A 26,718-nucleotide genomic window follows, 5' to 3' on the forward strand; every position below is an offset into this window, starting at 1 on the left:
AGTCTGGTCATGCCTTGTGCCAACCAGAACAGTGCCGTGGAGCACCCTTTTCTAGTGAGAAACTCTCCCAACATCGGTTGCAATTTGTCGCAGAAAGTGATGGTGAGAATGGCTAGCTCCTGCTTTGTTTCTGGAGACGGTGCATCATGGTCTGCACGCCCGTTGTCATGTATGCAGCTACAGTGCGGGAATCTGAGAAACTGATGCCAGAAATTCTTCACGTTTCTTTTTGAACTTGGCTATCAGAGGTACTGAATGACGAGGAATTTCCTGGATAATCCTGTTGATTCTGAGATCTGGCAGATGGCAGACTAAGAGGGAGAGAATCCGGTGATATACTGGAAATTCCTAACGGTCCCAGAAATTCCAAACCGAAAAAGGTCCTTGGCTCCAAATGCTCCTCCATGGATGCTGGCAGCCGGCACTGCAGTGGAGGCTTCCACGGATTGGCTGAGGTTAAGAGAGAGCATGATGGGCTTTTGCAGAGCTTTTCTTCTCCCCTTCATCTTTCTCTTTCCTTGGATTAGAAGAGCAAAGAAGACTGCTCAGACCATTCCAAGAGGTTTGGAAGAACATAGTTTCTCAAGGAAGTGCCTTCTCTAGAAGAATCTGCACACCATATCCCTAATCGTGTCATCATGTCTCAACTGATCTAAACATGACTTCATACCTTAGAAGTGATGTGAGCTTGGGGCTGAAAGGTAGCATTTAGAGAAGCATCATTTAATTCCTGGTGTTTCTTAATTTCTGGTATGCAGTGTTGCAGGGGCCCTGTCTGGGCCTTTGTTTGGTATATTATTAAAATCAAATTTACTGTAGCCAAATAATGCTCGTTGAGGGTTTCATTGTAAATGCCACATACAAAGTGTGTTGGTCTTCTAAAGAAAGTCCCAAACTACAATGCTGATGGCTGGTCCAGCTGTGCTAGGCCATCCTTCACATGCAGTGTCTATCAGTGAAACTTAGATCTCCTAACAAGGACGGAAGGTTCTGTGAGAAGGGTGCCTCCGTCACCCTCCCAACTCAGCCCATATCCCAGCTGACTGGATCAGAGTGGATCAGAGTAGTAAGAGCATTAAGCCCGCAAGTTTCGGCTTCACGGGCATTTACAGCAAGTCCAGCGTGCTTTATTTTGGGATCTATTTTTTTGCTTCAAGATGGAATGGCCACCTCTCAACATGTAAATCCTGGGGGCAGGCTGATGGATACCAACCTATTCAATTTGCTCCAAAGCAGTGATTTTAGGCAGAGGACTTTCTCAAGCTTTAAGATAGAAGGAGATTTCATTTGCTTACCAAGAGTGCTACGAACAAATTTATGCTTAATGCCATATCCTATCTTCCTTTTAAAAAAGATCCTGTCTTTGCCAACCAGAGATAGTGGGTAATGAAAACACAAGGGGGAGAAGAACAGATATTCACACAAGCGCAACCTTCCATTGCAGGAAAAAACCCTACTGGACAAACCATAGCATCTAGATTTAACGGTCATACTCCCTTGGTGTTTACAGATATGTTTGTCTGCCAATATTTGGGTCTGCTAGGCTGAAAACAAGGCACTTCAGTCCCATTTTCAGGTCCAGACACCAGAACCTTACCAGCTGTTAGGGGACCACCAACCACCAGCACCATGTTTACATGTCTCCTTCACAAAAGCATGCGATAACAACACAAACCAGTTGTAGTCTCTCTGATTTCCACAGGAGTCGGATAGTTTTGATCAAATTTGCTTCTCTTTCTTCTCAAGATATTAGTCAATTATTGATTTGGCATTAATTAAATACTGATTTAAGTCCACAATAATCCTTTCCTTATCAAGCTCAGAGTTGGGAAGACCTTACAGTCTACACTTACGTACTTTCTTTTACAACCAGAAGCTCCTGAAGGCACTTATTATCAAATTGCAAAACCTATGTCATGTTTTGGACATAACTTGTCTCTGATTCTCAAATAATATTGCAAATGCTTGTAAGTCTCAGAATGGCAAGGCAGCAAAACTGGTACAAGTATGTATGTTTGAGTAGATGATGCATGAATTATAAAAAATGAATTGATTGTAATCAATTTTATTTAGTTATTTTTTAACCACCTCCTTGACTTAATTTCTAACCTACTTGTTACCCTAATTTTATAAAATCATCTATTTTGTAAAGTTAAAAGCATATGAAAAATAGAATTCTGTATTGAGCCCCCATGTACTCATTACCTAACTTCAGGAGGAAGCCATGTTCCACTGTCTTGTTTCAGCTACCTCTTCACATGCACGGTTTTGTTTGTTTGCTAGAATATTTCAAGGCAAACCTCTGGCATCTGTCAATACTCTATTTCATTCTCAAGAGGTCTTGATGTGGTCAAATAAAAATCGGTCAATATATCTCTGCTCTCATATTTCGATAAATGTGTGAAAACAAATACAAACAGTAAAAGGAAAATTTCAGAGTAACTATCTTAAGACTTTAAAAATTGAGGTTTTTCCTTCAATTTAGATAATACAAAAAACAAAGCTACATGTATGTAGCATGCATACTGTATTTCAAAAAGAGACAAAAGAAAAACCATATTAGATTCTTAAGGACTCAGTTTGTAATACTAAGAATATATGCGCTTTATGATTTTTTGGATAAAGATAGCATGTTTTTTCACGTTTAGAAATATGGTTTATATTTTATGATAAATTGCGAGTGAATTGAATATAACATGCGATGTGTGAGCACAGAAAATGAAGCACATCACCTGGTGCACATTAATTGTGCAGAAAGACTGTCCTCTCCAGGTGCCACAAAAAAGCGAGGTTGATGAATTTCAAGAATACAAGGCCTCTTCAAAACTTACCCAAATTTTTATTACGCATCATTGAGCTAAAATTAAACACGAGACTAGTGAAAAAAAACTTAAAAGTTCCCAGCTTGACACCCTTAGGTGCCAAGTTTCAGCCTCAAGAAGGTGCCGCTACTAAGTCATAAACCATGAAAAATGACTGGGGCTCTACTCCTGGGTCTCCCTGACCTGGAGGATTTGGCTGGCATCATAAAATACAGAGTGACAGATTAAGCAGTTTACCAACACTGTAAAAATCTCAGGAATAAATTCACTGTAATCAAAAATCCTATATTGTAACTAGGCAGCCCCAGCCCTGAAACCACATACATTTCCTGACAAGCCTGTGTCCATGGACAAGAGCTTATATTCTCCCCGAAACAACGGCACGATTATGTTCATACACTTTTACAGTTTATGTGTCCTAAGAAAAATACTCAGCTCTGGCTGATGGTGCGGGAGAATTTATTTTCACTAGAAAGGGAATGACCCATAACTCACGAATGGCAGCGCTTAAAGTGAGTTATGGAGGGTACTCTCCTGTGTGAGGAAATGGATTGCATTATCCTTCTGCCCAATTGTTTGTTTGATTATTAGCACACCAGGTTCTTAAGTATGTGCAGCTTTGCCTTTTTCCTTTTGTAAAATAAGTGTGGAAAAAGGGAATGTCAGCTAGAAGCATGGGGTACCTCACTGGAGCTCTGAGAGGTGGCCAGAGAGAATAAAAATAGAACCCTTCTTAAATGATTAAAAGCCAGAGTCTTAAATGTAATTTAAACACAGTATTCAAATTGATTAGCTCCACAGTGCCCAGTGCTGGTATTCTGCAAAAGCATTAAAAACCACTCCTTTCCTAAATTAAAAATTTGCCTTCTTTGAAGTTACATTGGAATTCAAGATATACCTACATGATGATTAAAGAATTGGTATTTCTTACATACAGATTTTATTGTATTATTCTGATAATGCTGCTATTTATTTTAAAGTAAATATAACTAGTTACTACTTACAAGGAAATGCGATGTAAAGTGATGTTTGATGATAATAAATACGATTATTGTTTGTTACTTTGTTACTGTGAGTTACAGAACAAGACCGTAGATCTCTTTGTACCTTCCAACATTAGGATCTACAAAGAAACTAGATTTCCGTCAAGATTAGGATCCTGGTTATTGAGCAACAATATTTTATTTGAAAATTCAACTGGTTCTGTCCTTCTCTGGGTTGGAAGGGGAGGGAGAATTACAACTGTGCTTCTAAGATCTCCTTCCAGAAGGAATTTTCTACCTCAAAAATCAAGGACTTCAACGCAAACGGCAGACAGAGGATAGCACATTATCCTCAAGCTAGTGAACAGGAAGGATTTTTCTTCCTAAACGTCCCTTCTGCTCTGTAGTTTGAATTATCAATAAAACGACTTGGCTTATCTCTGAAAATAACCTTGTTGACAACCCAAATATGGACTTAAACGCGCTACCTCCACATTTAAGATTTAAGAAGCCCCCAGTAAATGTCAGGAGGTGTCAATGTGTTTGCTGCGATACTTGGTTATTATTAGTGTTTAACTGCAATTCCCAACCAGCACCAGGCCGCCAGCACCATCATAAATTTTAATGTGATCATGTGCTCATCTCTTTTCATATCCAGTGAATTCTACAAGATCATAATATTCTATATGAACCCCAGCTGAACCTTAGTGTGATAGGAAGAAAGAACAAGATTTCTAGCAATGATAGCTGTTCATCATTTTATAGTTTTTTGAAAAACTGGACACTGAGCAGCACGGGTCCCTGAATAATATGACCCTAAACTGAATCCACTCATTCAGCGAATCTTTATTGAGCCCTACAGGATACTGGGCATGGCCCAAAGTGCTAATGAGTACATTTACGGGATAGTGAAGAATACTGACTCTTAAGGAAACCTGCTTTTCCCCCTGGAAAATCTGTCAGAGCTCATACATCATTTATAAAACCGAAAAACGCCCCTGCAACCTTGGCATCACCACATGCCTTTTTATTTGACAGAATACAAACAAAAGCGTGGTCGGTTCCTGTATCTGGTCTACATTGTGCATGTAAGAAATGTGCTTATCGTCTTTCACTATGTATGTGCTTGCTGGAATATTTATTCTACAAGCTTCTATAAATAAAGAAAATTTGTATAATTATTCTTGATCTATCTGCAGTTTTTATTCCCTGTTTTAACCACAAATAGTAACTGGCACTGCAGACTGCATTTATCCAAGGAATTAAAAATATTTGGTAAATTTTAACTACCTAAATATCTCTTTAGAAGCAAAGAATAAGATTGAAGCTTTCATTTTAATATTTGGAATTTCAGGCCAGAGGCTTGTAATAATTTAATAAGTCATTAACAGGATTCCCAGTGAACTAAATTTCCACCGTTTATACATCAAATTGCCTATCCTACAATGCAGTTTGTTCTTTTTCTTTTTAATTTCTAAAGGAACAAAACCTCTTTGTTACCTAGACATGAGGTGGAATACTTTTGCAAAACATGATTCTGAATGAATGAATTCATTCATTCATGAATAACTTTATATTCTGTGTCTGAAATTATTTTAGGGTTAAGGGTTGGGAAGCCGGTTCTTATATGTATAATTTGCTCTGTTGTACATCGTGTCATAGTTTGTTCATCAATGACACACAAATGTGCATCTTCCCATTCCCAGAGACAATGGGCTTAGAAAAATACACACCCACAGATGTTAGACACATGGAGAGTGCCATACTATTCACACTAATAGCTCTGTGGGCAAGGAGGCAGCCCTAATACAGGTCCATCTTGATAGGAGGGGCTCTTTTTGGCACACTGGCTTTGTTGGTGTCTCTTTAAAGAAAAGAGTGTGGCGTGTGTGTCTCAGTATTTCTTGCCTTAGAAGAAAAGAAGCATTTTCAGGGAATGTTGGTAAGGTTTCCGCCCCCCCACCCTTCTTTCCAGGCAACTGGCTGGGAAACTTTGCCTTGGAGTGCCATCTAGAGGAAAATTTCGTGCACATGCGCCATGCTTTCTTGGCTTTGTGACTCAGGCTGAATGAATGAATCCAGGGGTTAATGTATGATGATTTTTTACTTTCATTTTTTGGTTCTAACTCAACACATGCAAATGGAATATGGGATAACTAGAATGTAAATAAAATCACTGATGAGAACAAAACAGTGAAAGACCCTAACAGTCTTCAGGAGTACCTGAAGCATTACTGCCCACTCATGGAGAAAAGTAGGTTATCATTTTGCCTACTTTGCCTACTGAGGTCGTATTCCAGAAGTTAGAATTGATGAGGGAATTAAGTTCACTTTTTCTTCCCTGATCAAGTAATATTTGTTATTTCTATAATTATTTTCTTAGTGAAAAAATTCTGATTGACCAGGCTGCCCATGGTCAAGTTGGAGAGGAGACTGCTTGTGTTAGGGACAAACAAAAGTTGACATTTTCAACCTACTGTAACCCTTAGTCAAGTTCAGCAACATTTAATGAGCAGAAAATAATATCTTCTCCAGATGTGGCTATTCTATTCAATGTGAGGGAGAAAAAAATAACATTCACCAATGTATTTTCCCCCAAGTCATGTTTTTATTTTGCAACCTCTGCCCACCCTACTCCCCAGCCCCACCCCCGACCAGGAGAACTTTAAGAGTGAATTCTTCTCTTTTTGAGCTAGTATTAATACGCAAACAAAACCCAGACTTTCTCAAACAGTGATACTCTTCAAGGTTGCTGAGCGGACTTGCAAAAACAACTATACCCTTGAAATATTTTGGCAGTAAGAGTACCTCCATTGTGGTTGACATAGTTTGAGAGTTCTGCTGTCTTCAATTTCTCGAAAAGGATCAAGATTGTCCATATTGTGGAAACATTTACCGAAGAAAACTGGGTGTGGATTCCATTTTCTCCTAAGTGTCCACCTGACCCCGAAGCTCTTGCCAGCTTCCCCCATCCCAACTATTTTAAGGCTTGTCGTAAAATCTATTTCTGCTTTTGACATCTCCAATCCTTTGTTGAACAAGGTTCCCGCTTACTTATTTTGGGAATTCACCACAAATCCATATGTTTTCCAAAATAACAGGTTAATAATTTCTTTATTAAATGTCCTCTGTGAGCCATGTACATAAACTCTACACACAGAAAGTTATTCCTTGTCTACTGAGATCTGATATGGAAAAGCAAGACGAAAGCGTTTTTGTTTTTGTTTTTTTCATGTAATTTTGGCACTTCAGCAATTAAGGCTCACAGCTCAAAGCATCTTCCTTCCTCACTTGGCTGCTTTCATGGTGTATGTTACAGCGAAATGGGGCCAGTCCAGTTTTTCCAGGTTATTCTCCTTGCTCCTTAAGCAGTTAAGGACCCAAAAAACAAGTCCTTGAGTATAACAATGAAGACATTTTGGTCTCATCTTCTTATGCTACATGTGCATTTGAGTTCAAGTCAATCCAACACAAATTTGTTGAAAACCTACCAAGTACATGATTGAGTATAGGGTGCTGGTGATGCTCTCAACAGATAGATTAATTAAGATTATTGCAAGAACAACAAATTATCTCTTTAGCCTCAAGCTGCTTACTTTATAGGAGAATGAGAGATCTTTAACTTAAAATACACAGCAGAAAGAAAGATGTGTAGTACTAGACACAGTGCAGAGAAGTAAGTAATTACTGATGATTACTGAAATTATTGATGATTAATGGAAAGCAAAGACTTCACGGGAAAACTGGCATTAGATCAATGCCTTTTAAAGAATGAGTAAAATTTTAGTAGGTAGAGAAGTGGGCAGAATATTTCACGAGGAAGGAATGGAAGTCTTCCTTCATGTGGACCAAAGGAAAATGTCATTTGGAGTTCCTTCTTTTGGGTTTAAATTTTAATCTGGGTGCAAAGATGTAAGGTATTTGGATTTATGTTATGAGAATCCAAAATAGGTCTTCTCTTTTTTTTTGTGTGTGGTAAATATGTTTACACACACACATATGGGCACATATATATGTATATATCACCAGGAGGCCAAAGAAACCAATATATTTAAGCCAGAGACCATTTTACTTGATGATAGCTTAACAGTGTAAGTGCAAATAAAACCAAAACAAGTCTTATTTTTTGCCAGCAAATGGAGGTGAATATAGGGTTTTGTTTCAGTCTTCGCCACAAACATTTCCTTTTAGATTAAATTCCAAGGCTTACGTCTGGCCAGCTGCCCTGGCTGTCTCCATTAAAACAGACTGGCCACCTTAACTGAGTTACGGCACCTGGAGCAAAGGTTTGAAGCCTAGTGTACCCCTAAACCCTGAGAGCATTCACTCCTACTCCTTCCTTCCCGGGACCTCCTTGGACCCTCTCTCAGATAAGCATCTCTCAGGATTCCCGTGTCCCTGGGGGTAATGTTCACACACCCCTTCTTTGGCTTTCTACCAGCCTAGAAAGTCTTATCCAGTGGATCTCTTTGTTTAGTCATTCATCCCCATATCCTGTGCAAAAAGATTTGTTGGGAGCCAAGAAGTTTTCGCCATTAGAAGATGGCCGACATCCTGCTTCTCTTCCTGCTTAATGAGATAAAAGCCCGCGCCTAAAAACAAAAGCCCGCGCCTAAAACGAAAGCCCGCGCACGCAGCACCAATAATAATTTGCCAAATACTTCCCTTATTCTGGATCCCGCCCCCCTTTCTCTGTACTGTATAAATACAGCTACTGCAGCAATAAAGGTTTGAGGCTTGATCAGGATTTTGTCTTGCCTCCATTCTTTCGCGTCTCCTGCCCCTTCTTCTCTTTTCAACCCCTACAGGTTCCTCCTCGGACTCACAAGGATTTGTCCTGCTGGTCGGGACTCCCGGGGACGCCCGGGGCCGAGCACAATTGGCGCCCAACGTGGGGCTCGAGGAACGGATCCTAACGGAGGTAGCACGCTTACGAAGGCCTGGCCAGGCACCCACTGAGCCGCCGCGAGAGTGAACTCGAAAGTGCAGCTCGATTAGGTCCCCGGAGGACTAGCCGCCCTTCGGCAGTTGTGACCGGTAGAGAGTAAGGTAAGTGGAGCTTAAAAATGGGACAGGAATTGAGTTCCCACGAACTCTTTCTTCAGGGGATCGAGGATTCCCTCAAGATGCGAAAGATTAAGGCTAGAAAAAAAGATTTGCGTGATTTTTTTATATTTTTGTCTGATGTTTGTCCATGGTTCCCACAAGAAGGGACGATAGATAAAAAATGTTGGAATCGTGTAGGAGATTGTTTAAATGATTATTATAAGGCTTTTGGGCCTTCTAAAGTACCTGTGACTGCATTTTCATATTGGAATTTAATTAGAGAGATTCTTATGGGTCATTTTTTTGACCCCGATATCCAAAAGGTTGTTGAGACCGGAGAAACAATTCTTAAAGCAGCCCCTATGATTCCAATGAGGCTCAGGCTGCTTTTCCCCCTGGTCTGTTGGCTCAAATACAAAATGCTGGCCTTAAGGCCTGGCGCCGCCTTCCGCCTAAGGGTTCGGCCACAACTTCTTTGGCGAAAATTCGCCAGGGACCAAAAGAGCCTTATTGTGAGTTTATTAGCCGCCTCACGGACGCCACCGAACGTCTGGTGGGCGATAGTGAAACTGATAACGCCTTTGTTAAACATTTAGCTTATGAAAATGCTAATCCAGCCTGCCAGGCTGCCCTTCGGGCTCATCGTGGTGGTAGCCTTGCTGATTATATTAAATTGTGTTCCGGAATTGGTCCCTCCCATTTTGTTGGTCTTGCAATAGGAGCCGCCCTAAAAGATTTTATTAAAGACACATCCGCCCTAGACAAACAACAAAAAACTTGCTATAGGATACATTTGTCCGTTTCTCCTAACAAAGTGCTTAAGACCTACCCTTCCTTAGTAGCAAAGGTTCTTACTTTAGGCAGGGAAAAAAGCCGTCAATTTTTTGGCAGAGATCCTGATCATTTGATTCTCCCCTATACCAAAGAAGAACTTAATTGGTTACTGCAAACTGATGATAAATGGCTTGTTTCCTTATCCTCCTTTCAGGGTAATATTGATAATCATTATCCTCCTGATAAGCTCCTTCAGTTTGCTAGAAAACATCTCTTTATATTTCCCAAAATTACTTCTGCTGTTCCTTTGGTAGATGCTGCCTTAGTACTTACTGATGGATCATCATCCGGTGTTGCTGTATATGTTATAAACAATCAGTCCTATAGGGTACAATCTCCCTTTTTGTCAGCACAGCTTGTTGAGCTTTTTGCCATTCTTCAGGTTTTTGAAATATTACAAGAAACCCCCTTTAATTTATATACGGATAGCTCATATATAGCCTTGTCCGTCCCCCTTTTAGAAACTGTTCCATATATTAAACCCTCTTCCAATGCTGTTCCCCTTTTTCAACAGCTTCAGGGTCTTATACTCCGGAGACAAGTGCCTTTTTTTATTGATCATCTTAGGGCTCATACAGATCTCCCTGGACCCCTTTCTCAGGGCAATGATTTAGCTGATAAAAATGCCCGCCTAATGTGCACCATAGCCTCTGATCCTATTTCTCAAGCTACTCAATTTCATCAGCTACATCATGTTAATGCACATACTCTTCGCTTGTTGTTCAAGCTCACTCGAGAGCAGGCAAGACAAATTGTAAAAAATTGTCCAGGGTGCGTTACACTTTTACCTCTTCCACATCTTGGAGTAAACCCAAGAGGTTTATTACCTAATGAAATTTGGCAAATGGATGTCACCCATCTTGCTGAATTTGGAAAATTAAAATTTATTCATGTGTCCATTGACACTTTTAGCGGCTTTATATATGCCTCCCTCCAGGGAGGAGAAGCCACAAGAAACATTATTTCACATGTGCTCCAATGTTTTACAGTTTTAGGCAAGCCTCAAATAATTAAAACAGATAATGGGCCTGGGTATACTTCCCAGGCTTTCCAAGATTTTTGCACCCGGTTTCAAATAAAACATCTTACGGGAATTCCCTATAACCCCCAGGGACAAGGCATAGTAGAAAGAGCCCATCAAACTCTTAAAAATACCATTTCCAAACTTAAAAATAATGATTTAACTGCTACAAAAAATTCCCCAAAAAATATTCTTAGTCATGCCCTATTTGTTATTAATTTTTTACAATTAGATATTAATGGTAGATCTGCCGCCGATCGTCTTTGGCATCAAGAAACTAAAAATCAATATGCACAAGTTATGTGGAAAGACCCTTTGACCTTTAAGTGGCATGGGCCCGATCCACTCCTCATCTGGGGGAGGGGGTCTGCATGTGTATACAATACCAAGGAAGGTGGAGCACGTTGGCTGCCCGAGCGTCTTATTAAACCTATAAATTCTATGAAATAATGAAAATTATCCAGGGCCCTTTTCCCTGAGATTGTATTTCTTTTCCTTTTCAGAAAAAGATGGAGATCCTCTTGGCATTGAAAAGACGACAAAGATAACAAGGACTATCCGTTGTGACCCTGATCCTGTCATCTTTGCTGGTTGTCAGCCAGGCTGAACCCCCTCCACACTTGCCTCAGAATTTAACCTGAAGCAGAACCAAAAGATGATTCTGGCTGCCCCTCCACTGGAGCGGCATGAGACAGAGACATGCCTACCCCCCTCTTTGATGGGAGGGTATGGGTACCGAGTTGAGTGTGACAGCAAAGCATGCACAAGGGAAAACCTTTATACATAAGGTAATCTCTGTTATTCCCTGTGAGTATACCTGAATTATGAAAGAGGTTGGTATCTAAACATTGTTTTTGGCTTCAGTATCTAAGATTATTCTTGGCTCTGCCTCTCCTCCCCAAAAGATACCAAGAGCCAGCAATGGTGGACACACATACATTGTCCACGGGAGGATTCAGGTCACTACTCCCTCACTCGGTTAATGCCCACCTCCTTAAAAGAAATAAAAAGGGAGGAGATGTTGGGAGCCAAGAAGTTTTCGCCATTAGAAGATGGCCGACATCCTGCTTCTCTTCCTGCTTAATGAGATAAAAGCCCGCGCCTAAAAACAAAAGCCCGCGCCTAAAACGAAAGCCCGCGCACGCAGCACCAATAATAATTTGCCAAATACTTCCCTTATTCTGGATCCCGCCCCCCTTTCTCTGTACTGTATAAATACAGCTACTGCAGCAATAAAGGTTTGAGGCTTGATCAGGATTTTGTCTTGCCTCCATTCTTTCGCGTCTCCTGCCCCTTCTTCTCTTTTCAACCCCTACAGGTTCCTCCTCGGACTCACAAGGATTTGTCCTGCTGGTCGGGACTCCCGGGGACGCCCGGGGCCGAGCACAAAGATTGCTTTGAAAATCCAAGCATTTCTTTTGTTAAAAAAAACAGTTTCCCAAGATAAAACATTAAAAAGAGACTAAAGCAATCATTACAAGACTACACCTGCTTCAAGGTGTCAGAGATCTTACAGCCTTAAAGCTCAGAGATCATTGTGAAATATATACTCCCATCACCAGGGTAGGTAACTTCCAAAATAAAATAAGTCACAGGGCAATTTGTCAGAGAAATGGGAACGTGAAGGGGAAGCCTGTAGGTCCTCACAAATGACAGGTGACCTTCCATCATCACCGAACACACTTACAGTTAACATTGCGAACATCAGCTGGCACACGTTGAAGGCATGTCTCCAGTTGTGGTATAGAACCATCCGATAATTTTTCCTTACTGTCAGAAGCCACCTACACAGTGTCTGAAATGGGAAGGGAAAGGTTATGTCAGGAAGTTGTATGTATCTCCGGTGGACCATTACCAAAATGATGTCTTCTGTCTGAGTAATCCTCAACCATTGAAGTCCTGCCACAAGCATCTCACAGGATTCTCACGGTAATCCCACCAGGTGGGCAGGGAAAGTATTAACTTCCCCAATTTGTATGCGGGAAACCTGAGGCTCAAAGTGGCTACCATATTGTTCCAGGTGCACTCCTGGGATCGCCCATGACAGAACATCATACCTCATAGTCGATTTTAAATTTCTGTACCATCCCCAGCTCCATGAACATCCGAAGAGCAGCCGTGATCATGGTGTCAACATCGAGAGAAAAGTCATCAAAATGTATGTCGTTGATGGCAAGTTCTGACACCAAAGGGATGTTGGCTGCCTACAAAAGCAGAAGACATAAGTCAAGCCAAGTTCACCAGCTTTCCCAAACCCTTCATCTTGCTCTCTTCTCCTACTTATCAGACGTGCCACATAAATCAGACCTGACCTGCACTTACACTCTGATACAGCTAAAGTCTGAGCTGGAAATGTCTTTTGTTTTTGAACTGCTAATGCCCCAAGCAAATGAAGGGGGTAGGGGAGAGGGAAGCTAATCTGAAGAAAAAATATACACACTGGATCTAGTCTGCAGAATTTAGAATACAAAGCAGTCTAGTTTACTGAAACTGCAGTCATACAGTATATTCTGATGCATATTACAGAGCACTGAACACAAGAAACATCTGGGCAGCCAGCAGCTGTGAATTTTAATTGCCACTATTCAGGAGAAGGACATGGGAATACACCACTTTGCCTTGTTTCTTACATCCTTATATCCTGTAGCTGTGTACTTGCTCTTTGTTACACACATGTTCTGTATATTCAGAAAGATGGAAAGGATCAGACAGCACATTTCTAGTGCAAAATGTGTTTCTTAATAGGATAGAGATGTTTGGAGCATATGTTTCATTGAAGGAATAAATTTGCAATAAGTTTAGTGACATTCTATAAAAACATCACAACATAATTATAATACTGGTCATACATATTCAGTGTTTTCAAAACACTCACTCATGTTAAGCAGCTGTCAGTCAGGTGCCCTACACAAACTTAAAGGGCATAAAAAATCTTGGGGAATAATTATTTTTGCTGGTTTCATTGGGCCACTCTTGATAAGGGAATCATTTCTGTGTTTTCAGATTATCAGGGACCATTCTGTATTCATATTCCTAGTCTATTCACTGGGTGTAAACTACCCAAGGAGTAATTTATGCCCTGGGACCACTTTGGCCGAGCAATGAAATCCAACTCTGCTCACTCTAAGCATCCCAGAAACCACTGAATCAATCCTTCTTTCTCAGCCCCATGCTCCTCCATAAGAGCAAACACCTCTAGGCTAAAATCCAAACACTGGTTATTCACAACACGGAAGAACAATGAACAAATACATACATTATGGGACAATTTGCCTGCTATTCTGCTGATTGTTTATTTTCGTTAAAAATTAATCAGCTTATCTTTCAGTGAATCATTTTACTATATTAACATATAGTAAAATTTCATTCCAGCTCCTTGGAATGAAAAAGGTGAGGCTTGTGAAATTCAAACACGGTGGTGGCGGAAATAGTCTTTGTGTGTAGGTGTCCTTATTTGGAGTTCCTGGCCTCATGCTAAGCACTTTAACACCTTGCTTTTTGCTTTAAGAATAATTTAAAATCAGGGACTTCCCTGGTGGTCCAGTGGCTAAGACTCCACTCTCCCAATGCAGGGGGCCTGGGTTCGATCCCTGGTCAGAGAACTAGATCCCACGTGCCGCAACTAAGACCCGGCGCAACCAAATAAGTAAATAAATAATTTAAAATCAAAGTTATACGTGCACATAGTTTTAAGAGTAAGTTAGATCTGCAAGGTTAGTTACACACGCGTGCACGTACGCACACACACACACACCACACACATTAGCAGAACTCTTCCAGTACCAAAATTTTCCCTTACCTAGAGGCAACCATGTTCAAATCATCTAGATACACTTTTTTGGGTATTTGGCAAAGTAAGGTGCTTATGATTTAATTTTTAAATTATTTTCTGATTTAAGCACTATCTACTAACTTCCCCCCATTGAAGATGAAGATGAAGCTGTCTTACACTGTACCTGTCAACCTCTGCTACCTCATACACTATCCCTTCTCACTCCCCAGTATAATAATATAATAACTTTGTTTAGAGAAATATTCAGGGTTTATACTATAATGACTCTGTAAAAGATATTCATAGCTAAGTCATGCAATTTAGTATGATTACTTTTCCTTTCCTCGACAGCATTTTGTATTCTCAGAGTTAATAACTGTCTTCCTTAATGTGCGCTTAGTTTTCTCCATCCTTATCACTAATTCAACCTCGAAACTCTAAAATATCTCCAATTATCTAAATCTCATCTGAAAATATTCAGATACTTTGGGTATTCCATCAGTTTTATGAAGAAATCTCTGTTGGAACTTTCTGAACTGCAATCTGGACTGGCAGTCTTCTCAGCCTGGTATATAGCTTTCATCCTAGATGTTTCTTCACCATAATTTTGGGGGTGTCTTCATCTCTCTTTTATTTCTGTATCCCACATCTTTCTCTTTTCTGGCTCTCTCCTTATTTTGGTGAGACATGTCTTCCAATAGCTTCCCAAGAAAAGGTGTGTGTGCTGGGTAAATTTATGTGAGCTTGCATGTCTGAAATGTCTTCATATTATTGTCACATTTGATTGATAGTTTGTCTAGATATCAATTTCTAGGTTGGAAATCATGCCATTAGAATTTTTAAGGCATTCTCTATTAGCTTTAGATGTTACTTTTGACAAGTCAGAAGCTATTGTGAATCCATTACCTTTGAAAATGACTCCTCCTCCCTCTCTGTTTTTGTAGGATCTTCTTTTTGCTTCCAGAGTTCTGAAATATCATGAAAATGTGCCTAGGTGTGAGTTTATTTTTAATCATAATCCTAGGTACCTGGTGTGCCCTTTAATCTGGAAAATCATGTCCTTTAATTCTAGGAAAAATTGAAAAATGAACTCTGATCATTTCTTCCCTTCTTTCCTTTTCTGGAATTCCCATTATTTGACCTTTGGACTGGTTTTTTTTTTTTTTCTCTGTTTCCTCCTATATTTTATTTCTTTTCTTTTTTCTCTACTTTCTAGGAAATATTCCCTCTCCTTATTCTTGATATTTTACTATCGCAGTTTTCATTTCTAAGAGCTCTTCATTTTTGTCTGGGTTTTAAAAAATTTTTTTAATAGCACCTTAATTTTGTTTCATGGATTCAATGTCTTCTCTTACCATTGTGAGGATGTTAATAATTCTATTTAACGTTTTCTTCTCCCTTCAGAATTTACTTCACTCCCTTCATTTTGTTTTAGTTCTCTCTTTTTTATTGTGGTTAGAAAACACATAGCATAAACGTATTCTCTTAATTTTTAAGTATTGTTAACTATATTTACATTGTTGTACAACAGATGTCTAGAACATTTTCACCTTGTGTATGAAACCCTGTACCCAATGAACAACAACTTCCCATTTCCCCCTCCCTCCTGGCAACCACCATTCTCATTTCTGTCGCTATGAATTTGACTTCTTCAGATACCTCATATAAGTGGAATCATGCAGTACTTGTCCTTTTGTGATTGGCTTATTTCACTTAGCATAATGTCTTCAGGGTTCATCCATGTTGTACCATATGACAGTATTTCCTTCTTTTTTAAGGCTGAATATTGTTCCTTTATATGTATTCACCACAATGGTAAATACATTCTTAATCCACTCGTTGATGGTTTAGCCTCTTTCTCAATCAGCTTATCCTTCCTTAATCATTTTAATATATCTGACTGCTTTAGAGGTATTAGAAGTTTTCCCTAGCTGTGTGGTGATCTTTGGTTTTCAGCCCCCATTTAAAAATGCACCTCTGAAAGCTTCTATTAGAGCTTCTGGGGGCTTCTCTGAAGAGGGATCTGACTGACCTGTTTCCTTGGGGAAGCTACCAAATATCTGTATCTTCAGGCCTTTGCTCTTTAGCTACTCAGATTCCCCGGAGAAGAACCTTCTGGGTGTTACAGGGATGGAGATTGGAGGAGCTCAGCATTGGTATATAACTTCATTCAATCCCCTTGTTTCCAGCCTGTATTCCTATCCCCAAGCTCTGCACTGCTGTCCCCCTATCCCAAAGAGCTGCTATTATACCCGCTTCAGAGGAGAAGCCTCCAGTCTTTATGGAGTGGACGTGTGGGACGAAGGATCTAGAGATCTAACTGCTTCTTAGATTCTCCATTTTCTTGTTTACGGCCCTACCTTCATCCCTATTTCCAAAGGTACTTAATTAGCCAATTCCTGAGCTATTTGGGGGAGAGGGGTCTGTGGCATAAATCTGTTTACCTCTCAGCTTTTCCCACTTAGCTTATTTTGGCTTTCTTGGGTTTGCTGAATTAATATTTATCCGTTTTCTAGCTTTCAAAATTTTGTCATGGTTAAATCCCTTCCCAATTTCTTTATCTTTGAGAATTTCTGCCTTTAAAAAAGTCCCTTTATTGTTGTTTTAGTGGGGCTTAAGGAAGGAGTAAAAGAAAACGAGTGTGTTTACTCTACCATCTTTACCTAGAAATCACTGAAATTAACTTTATTAAATGGTACCTTAAATGGTCAGCTTGGAGAACTCAGAGGTAATCCAGGCCTTGATTTAGCCCCTTTGTTTCTGTGTGCATGGCCTGGCTGCAAACATGTAGACCTCTTTCTCTTGTTCTGTGTCCCCATGTGTTCACTTGTGTCATCCTGACCTAGCTTATTAGGCTGTAAAAATCTGAGGCAGGGATTCCCTGGTGGCGCAGTGGTTGAGAGTCCACCTGCCGATGCAGGGGACACGGGTTCGTGCCCCGGTCCGGGAAGATCCCCCATGCCGTGAAGTGGCTGGGCCCGTGAGCCATGGCCGCTGAGCCTGCGCGTCTGGAGCCTGTGCTCTGCAATGGGAGAGGCCACGACAGTGAGAGGCCCACGTACCGCAAAAAAAAAAAAAATCTCAGAAGCAGATGGCATGCTTCTTTCCCTTAGGGAAGCTCCAGAATGACTCTCTACTTCCATCACATGTTTCAGGGCTTTGCATACAGAGAATGCCAGGTACTTAGAATGTTCTGTGCTTGTTGTAATTTGTTCAAAGTCAAAGTCAAATACAACTGGAAAACCACTTCCCAAGAGGGTAGAAGCCTTGTCCCAGAAGACACAAGTCTTTCTGGTTTCAGGAGAGGAGTTTGGTTCTGCTTTGGCAACCCTCTTACAGCTTGTTGCCAAAGAGCAGAAATGGCGATGCAGACTGCATTGCTGCTCTCCAGGTGCCCTGTCTTGTGGATTATTAATAGCATATTCCCTGATGCCATTATAAATCCTCTACCCTTCAAAGGCACTAAATTCACTTAATTATCTTAAAAATTAAAGAATATAGGCATTTTTTCATTATGAAATGTTAATGGAAAGGAAATAAGAACATTAGGTTGAAAAATGTAAGATGACCTCTGGTTCACCAAGACCCATCCTTATTGACCTTGTCTTTTTTCCCCTACTAGGTTGAGTGATCCACAGTTAAATAATACCAGTCTATAGATCATCCTGAGCCCTGTCGTAAACCCTTGCTGACACTTGTAGATGCAGAGAAAGTCCCAAGCCTTTCAGGAATGACCATTTTCAGCTATTTTGAGAAGTATGGATAGCTTTCATCTACATTCCTGGGTTCAAGAGCAGTTTCTGGAGAAATCTATGAAGAATAAAGAGTAGTGTGTGTCCTCTGGAGGTGCACATGGAGGTCTAGTCTGCAAAAGATTTGAGAAGAGCATCCCCAAATTTCCTTGTTATAGAGCCATATGCACCCCATCTCTTCTGATAGGTAGAGAATGGGGTCACATCTTCCAAAGCTATAACTACTCTAGCCATAGGATATTAACAAAACAAATCAAAGTCAATTTCTCCAAGTGTCAGTCTTCAACTTTTAAATATTTATAAGGTACCATATCCCTAAATCAAAGAGGAGTGCTATAATCCGAAATAACTACTGAATTAATAGCCAGGAAATAACATTTGGTTAAAAAAACTATTTACTTTATTGTAACAATAAATGAAAACACAGAATTATGAGTCCTGGAGCTAATTTGAATAATGTTCAAGAAGTGGGACTCTAGCTGTCTGGGGGTACCTGATACCCTTTGACCATTCCTCTTCTTTGTTTGGGTCTTAATAGTTAAGTGGTTATCAAAGGGAGTCATAAAACTGTCTCCTCTAAAACTGAAAAGGTAGCTTTACAAAGAGGCTATAAAATGTTAAAATACTATCCTGGACCCCTTGACACAAGAGTATTACATTTTGTGATGCTCAGAAAATGGGAAGAAACAACAAAGTGGGTGGTGGTCCAGCCCTAGAAATTCAAAGGAGAACTGTGTTGTCAATCCAACCCACTCATCCACTAAGCCCTCTGGACCAAAGGATTCTGGGATGAATGAAATAATGAAGACAGGACACTGGGCTGAGGTGATGTGGAAGGGACTGCAAAGTTGTCTGTTTTGCCAGCACTGTTATAGCACTTACTACATACATGCCAGGCACTCTTCTAGCACTTTATGTATATTAACTCATTTGATTTCCTAAGAGGGACCCTAAGAGGTAAGGAATATTCCTAATCCCATGTTATAGATGAGCCAACTGAAACAGATGATAGAAAATTTGTTCTAATTTGCATTGTTGTGATTGGCAGAGGTGGATTTGAACCTGAGGAGTCTGGTTCTAGACCCTGGCGCCTAACCACTATATTGCCTCTAAAAGCAGACCGCTGCCAAGTCGAAGGGTTTCCCATGCCCGCATTATGCAGCTAACCTGGGTGCACCGTGAGCAGTGTTTGTGATTCCCAGATGACTAGCCTGTTGATACATTTTTTATGATGGGCAGCCTGGATCCATTTGAAGGGACAATGTTTTGGTCTGTACTTATTTGAATCCATTTGGGGAAGTCTCTAAACTTGCAACTGACTTTGGAATAAGCTCCAGTTGTTAGCTTTGTTTTGATTACTGTGAACACAGAATCAGCTAAATACTCCCAAGACTATCCTGCAAAAAATAACTTGTCCTCTGAGGGAGCAGAGGCAGACTTCAGGCAAACAACCTTAGCTCAGACTCATCAGCAGAGCATTGATGGGACTCTAATATCACTCTTGGCTGGACAAGATAACTTAGTAAAATAAGGGAAGCAGTAAGCAGGTGATACAGTGGGGTGAGCAGGGAGATGAGGGATCCTTCTGTCTGGATGGGATTCTGTGAAGGTTTCTCTTGTATATTTGGGACACAGCTGAGATATGCTTAAAACACACACGCACTCAGGCTTTAGAGGGACTAGCAGTATTACAAGTAACTAGTCGTTTAGATAGCACACAGGCCCCTGTCCAGTGGTGAAGGGTGAAATTTTAACTAATTTCTATTCTTCCTCAAGAAGGGAGGACACAGGTCCTTCTGAATCTCAGTACAAGTTTGCTTACCTGCACCAACTTCCGAACAGGGAAAGCTAGGATACTTAGGTGGCTCACAGATTTATCCACGACATGTGAAACATGGGAAAGATAGAGAATTCCAAAAAGAGGCAGCAATAAAGCTTCAGTAGTGCACCGTCAGTTGACCAAGAATATGCTGGCCCAGCACATTCCCAGGCTCCACCAGCTCTCTCAATCTACACACAACACAGAAGCTGCAAAAGGCTGGTAAGCCACCTGGTGGTGTGTGTGGCAGTGATGTGAAGATCTGAGTCCTCCTCGTGTTCTTGGGGTCAGGCATACAACAATGCCATAATCAACCTCTGCAGTTCATGGGCTAGATTTATATATAGAAGCAGTAAAACTTAGAACCTAAGAGTGAATATAAATGTCTAAGAACTGTGAAGAAATATTTTTAAAAAAGAATTATTAGGCCTTATTCTATCTCATATTAAAATAAATAATAAACATGGTATATGTTTTTATGTTAAAACTTAGACTTTATCCCTTTAATTCAGCCGATACCATTTTTACCATGTCACTCCTCTTCAAATGCCTTTAAGGACTCATTGTGGCTTGCTGAATGAAGTAAAATTCCTTAGCTTGGTATCCAAGGCACTTCATAAACTGGTTCTACATTGCCCATCCAGTGTTACCATCTTCTAGTCTTCCATGGATGCATCAGGATGGGCAATTTATTATCCTTTTTATCATCTCTCCCTCTATGGTTGCAGATTATTCTACCCCTCCACCCACAGGGTTTGACTTCTTCCTTACTCTTCCAATTGAAATTCAAGTCCCATTTTCTGTACAAGCTCATTCCCATTCATTCATCCATTCCTTCTTATTTTTTTTTTAACATCTTTATTGGAGTATAACTGCTTTACAATGATGTGTTAGTTTCTGCTATATAACAAAGTGAACGAACTATACGTATACATACATATCCCCATATGCCCTCCCTCTTGCGTCTTCCTCCCACCCTCCCGATCCTACCCCTCTAGGTGGTCACAAAGCACCAAGCTGATCTCCCTGTGCTATGCGGCTGCTTTCCACTAGCTATCTATTTTACATTTGGTAGTGTATATATGTCCATGCCAATCTCTCACTTCGTCCCAGCTTACCCTTCCCCATCCGTGTGTTCTCAAGTCCATTCTCTACATCTGTGTCTTTATTCCTGCCCTGCCCCTAGGTTCTTCAGAACCATTTATTTTTAGATTCCATATATATGTATTAGTATATGGTATTTATTTTTCTCTTTCTGACTTACTTCACTCTGTATGACAGTCTCTAGGTCCATCCACCTCACTACAACTAACTCAATTTCATTTCTTTTTATGGCTGAGTAATATTCCACTGTATATATGTGCCACATTTTCTTTATCCATTCATCTGTCGATGGACACTTAGGTTGCTTCCATGTCCTGGCTATTATAAATAGAGATGCAATAACATTTTGGTACATGACTCTTTTTGAATTATGGTTTTCTCAGGGTATATGCCCAGTAGTGGGACTGTTGAGTCATATGGTAGTTCTATTATTAGTTTTTCAAGGAAATTTAATACTGTTCTCCACAGTGACTGTATCAATTTACATTCCCACCAACACTGCAAGAGGGTTCCCTCTTGTCCACACCCTCTCCAGCATTTATTGTTTGTAGATTTTTTGATGATGGTCATTCTGACTGGTGTGAGGTGACACCTCATTCTCATTGTAGTTTTAATTTGCATTTCTCTAATGATTGGTGATGTTGAGCATCCTTTCAGGTGTTTGTTGGCAAACTGTATATCTTCTTCAGAGAAATGTCTATTTAGATCTTCAGCCCATTTTTGGATTGGGTTGTTTGTTTCTTTGATATTGGGCTGCATGAGTAGCTTGTATATTTTAGAGATTAATCCTTTGTCAGTTGCTTCATTTGCAAATATTTTCTCCCACTCTGAGGGTTGTCTTTTCGTTTTGTTTATGGTTTCCTTTGCTCTGCAAAAGCTTTTAAGTTTCATTAGGTCCCATTTGTTTATTTTTCTTTTTATTTCCATTACTCTAGGAGGTGGGTCAAATAGGATCTTGCTGTGATTTATGGCATAGAGTGTTCTGCCTATGTTTTCCTCTAAGAGTTTGATAGTGTCTGGCCTTACATTTAGGTCATTAATCCATTTTGAGTTTATTTTTGTGTATGGTGTTAGGGAGTGTTCAAATTTCATTCTTTTCCATGTAGCTGTCCAGTTTTCTCAGCACCACTTATTGAAGAGGCTGTCTTTTCTCCATTGTATATTCTTGCCACCTTTAACAAAGATAAGGTGACCATATGTGTGTGGGTTTATCTCTGGGCTTTCTCTCCTGTTCCATTGATCTATATTTCTGTTTTTGTGTCAGCACCATAATGTCTTGGTTACTGTAGCTTTGTAGTATAGTCTGAAGGCAGGGAGCCTGATTCCGTTTTTCTTTCTCAAGGTTGCTTTGGTTACTCAGGGTCTTTTGTGTTTCCATACAAATTGTGAAATTTTTTGTTCTAGTTCTGTGAAAAAGGCCACTGGTAGTTTGATAGGGATTGCAATGAATCTGTAGATTGCTTGGGGTAGTACAGTCATTTCCACAATGTTGATTCTTCCCATCCAAGAACATGGTATATCTCTCCATCTGTCTGTATCATCTTTAATTTATTTTATCAGTGTCTTATAGTATTCTACATACAGGTCTTTTGTCCCCTTAGGTAGGTTTATTCCTGGGTATTTTATTCTTTTTGTTGCGGTGGTAAATGGGAGTGTTTTCTTAATTTCTCTTTCAGATTTTTCATCATTAGTGTGTAGGAATGCAAGAGATTTCTGTGCATTAAATTTGTATCCTGCTACTTTACCAAATTCATTGATTAGCTCTAGTAGTTTTCTGGTAGCATCTTTAGGATTCTCTATGTATAGTATCATGTCATCTGCAAACAGTGATAGCTTTACTTCTTCTTTTCTGATTTGGATTCCTTTAATTTCTTTTTCTTCTCTAAATGCTGTGGCTGAAACTTCCAAAACTATGTTGAATAAAAGTGGTGAGAGTGGGCAACCTTGTCTTGTTCCTGATCTTAGTGGAAATGGTTCCAGTTTTTCACCATTGAGAATGATGTTGGCTGTGGGTTTGTCATATATGGCCTATATTATGTTCAGGTAAGTTCTCTCTATGCCTACTTTCTGGTGGGTTTTTATCATAAATGGGTGCTCAATTTTGTGGGAAGCTTTTTCTGCATCTATTGAGATGATCATATTGTTTTTATTCTTCAGTTTGTTAATATGGTGTATCACATTGATTGATTTGCATATATTAAAGAATCTTTGCATTCCTGGGATACTGGTATATGATCCTTTTAATGGGCAGTTGGATTCTGTTTGCTAGTATTTTGTTGAGGATTTTTGCATCTATGTTCATCAGTGATATTGGCCTGTAGTTTTCTTTCTTTGTGACATCTTTGTCTGGTTTGGGGATCAGGGTGATGGTGGCCTCATAGAATGAGTTTGGGAGTGTTCCTCCCTCGACTACATTTTGGAGGAGGTTGAGAAGGATAGGTGTTAGCTCTTCTGTAAATGTTTGATAGAATTCACCTGTGAAGCCATCTGGTCCCAGGCTTTTGTTTCTTGGAAGATTTTTTTTGTGGTACACAGGTCTCTCACTGTTGTGGCCACTCCCGTTGCGGAGCACAGGCTCTGGACACGCAGGCTCAGCTGCCATGGCTCACGGGCCTAGACGCTCTGTGGTATGTGGGATCTTCCCAGACCGTGGCATGAACCCGTGTCCCCTGCATCGGCAGGTGGACTCTCAACCACTACGCCACCAGGGAAGCCCATGTTGGAAGATTTTTAATCACAGTTTCAATTTCAGTGCTTGTGATTGGTCTGTTTATATTTCCTATTTCCTCCTGGTTCAGTATCGGAAGTTTGTGTTTTTCTAAGAATTCATCCATTTCTTCCAGGTTGTCCATTTTATTGGCATATAGCTGCTTGTAGTAATCTCTCATGATCCATTGTATTTCTGCAGTGTCAGTTGTTACTTTTGGGGTGTCTGTGACCTTATTATGATTTTAGGCAGCCTCTCTGTTAATGGGTGGGGTTGTGTTTCTGTCTTGCTAGTTGTTTGGCATGGGGTGTCCAGCACTGTAGCTTGCTGGTCATTGAGTGGAGCTGGTCTTAGCATTGAGATGGAGATCTCTGGGAGAACTCTCGCCGATTGTTATTATCTGGGGCCAGGAGGTCTCTAGTGGTCCAGTGTCCTGAACTCGGTTCTCCCTCCTCAGAGGTTCAGGCCTGACACCCGGCCAGAGCACCAAGACCCTGTCAGCCACACAGTGTCAGTCGCCACGGTCCGGCCCCGAGATTGCAGGGCCCATTCATTCTCTCTTATCCTACAGTGACCTTTTCCTTCTCTGCAGTTGTATAGATCACTGTAATATTTATAATCACTTTCTAATGTAGGGTTTTCAAATATACCCCTAGAGTAGGAATTAGGTCCCTGAATCAGCTAGGTGGATTGGCTCAAATGTGTTTATGTGTGATTTGGGGAGAGGGGTCCATAGCTTTTTTCTGACTCCTCTGTAGTTCAACACGGGTTCTTAGCTGGACACAATTCCCAGATGATCTTTATATGCACTCATGTTTGAGAAGAACTTCACTAGAGGCTGTTTGCTCCTAGGGTCTTGGTACCTATTAATACCTAAGCTTCCCACGGAATGGCAAATCTTCCCATTATAGGGCTAACCAAGTCAGAGGGCATTTTATATATTTGTCTTTTTTAAGTGCATAAACGCAAGGAAGATTAGTAGTCAATAATCTCTATATTGAAAAAGAGAGGAACGTGTAAAGAAATGCAAGCTTCTAAGTACAATATTTCCCCTCTCTGACTAAACTTTAATTATTCTCAATTATTGCTTAATTCACTTTGGTTTTCTAGGCTTGAGTAGACCTATTACTTTGATCCCCTTAATAGGAGAATGAAAATTCTATCATCTCTTCACATGTGATTTTCAGGAATTTCACCAGAAGTTAAAAATCTTATGGCCTTTCCTTTACTTCTGCTTGAGCTATTCTGGTGAAACAATCTTATCTGTAACTGTTTCCTATTAATCTCAGAAACTGCCTTTGTTATCCTTCATGCAGCAACATAACCTTCATGAGAAAACATGATTCTCACATATTTTTCTTGTCATGGTGAGAACCAAAAGAAAAAGAAACATCATAGTGACTACCTCCTTTTGAAATAGAGAAACTTCCTCTTACGTGAACTGTCTTTTTCAACCCTGGCTCTTGGATAGTTCTAATATGCTCTCATTATTTATGTTTATCAAAGAAACAGTTCTCATTAGCAGCACTGAAAATTTAAATGCTGCATTTCAACAGAAACAGGTCATTTCAAAAGAGATTTTCCTTTTTCCCGGTATATAACATTTAAAATAAAATTAGAAAACCATTTGGTACAAGTTTTTAAAAGAAAGGTATCCAGTGTTTCTTCTTTAACACATGCAGTTGATGTAATATTTGATGATATATTTCCATGTTTTCTCTAGTTTCTTTATGAAAGAAGATTATTTAAAAGAAGGATTATAAGATTAATCCACCTTGCATTGTGTACATTACAATGATCTTAAAGGCAGTGTGTAAGGTAAGTAGAACCAGCCCTGAGAGATGATGATGATGTGTTGAATCTTTAATTTAAAATGGCTGTTCATCAAGCCTATGGTTCCTAAGTGAGGTCGGCATTCTGAAGTAATTTTTCTTTGAAAAAATGTTTCTGTTATGAAAGTTTACTGCTTTCTTATTAAAGTTTACTCAACATGGTATATCAAAGTGTTGTTTTGTTGTTGCTAGTAGTAGTGATATATACATAACCAGTTTTGTCCCAAAAAATGTTTAATGTGGATTTCAAAGATCCAAGCAATAACAGAGAATAAAAGAAAGTAAAAATAGGCCAGAAAGACAAATCAAAGGGAAACTAAGGAGAGGAATGTAAAACATGATCAGAAGTGAAGTTACTAGACAAAATGCATGCTGCAGCATCAATGCATTTGTAAGGATAGCCAAATTTGTCTGTAAGCTTGCTAGTAACCATTACAAAGAGAATCTGATATATTAGATGATTTACAGTGTTCGTAAGATTAAAGAAAAGCAAGGGCAAAGGAAACCCACAGAGACACAGCTATGCTATCTTTGAGTCTAGAGAGAAATGTCTTTTGTGTTTTTCAGGGAAAAATTTCCCAAACCAGTGATTCCCAAAGTTGTACACCAGACCAACTACATCAACATCATCTGGGAACTTGTTAGAAAGGCAAATTCTGAATCAGAAATTCTATTTGTGTTTAACAAGCTGGTGCCCATTAACAACTGAGAACCATTGTTCTAAACATTATCCCCACCACAAGCACTCAGAGCTGGGGTGGCTTTGGGTGGTGTGCAAATTTGGGGGATGGAAGGCAGAGTATAAGGGGTTCTCCAAGGAAGTTAAAAACCACAGACTGGTGAGGGTTTTCTGTGCAATTCTTCTGAATTTTTCTATGTTTGAAATTTTTCATAATAAAATATTGGGAAAAAATAATTCACTGCTAACAAGGGATGAAACATCGAACTAACAGTGCTATCCTTCCAGAGAAAGGTCTGACTCTATCAGGGATTTGTGCAGTGATGTTACTAAGACGTATGGTTTAA

General features: G+C 39.9%; 1 protein-coding gene across 1 annotated transcript in view; it reads right to left on the reverse strand.

Annotated features, from left to right (window-relative positions):
- PDE11A (phosphodiesterase 11A) overlaps window positions 1–26,718 on the reverse strand; it is a 419,270-nt gene that overhangs the window by 77,191 nt on the left and 315,361 nt on the right. Inside the window, exons 11-12 of the mRNA XM_065880101.1 lie at window positions 12,764–12,910; window positions 12,394–12,501 (exon numbers count right to left, since the gene is read on the reverse strand). Of these exons, the coding sequence (XP_065736173.1) occupies window positions 12,394–12,501; window positions 12,764–12,910 (255 nt within the window). The remainder of the gene's footprint in view (window positions 1–12,393; window positions 12,502–12,763; window positions 12,911–26,718) is intronic.

This window comes from Phocoena phocoena, chromosome 7, assembly GCF_963924675.1.
Source record: "Phocoena phocoena chromosome 7, mPhoPho1.1, whole genome shotgun sequence".
Classification (NCBI taxonomy): domain Eukaryota; kingdom Metazoa; phylum Chordata; class Mammalia; order Artiodactyla; family Phocoenidae; genus Phocoena; species Phocoena phocoena.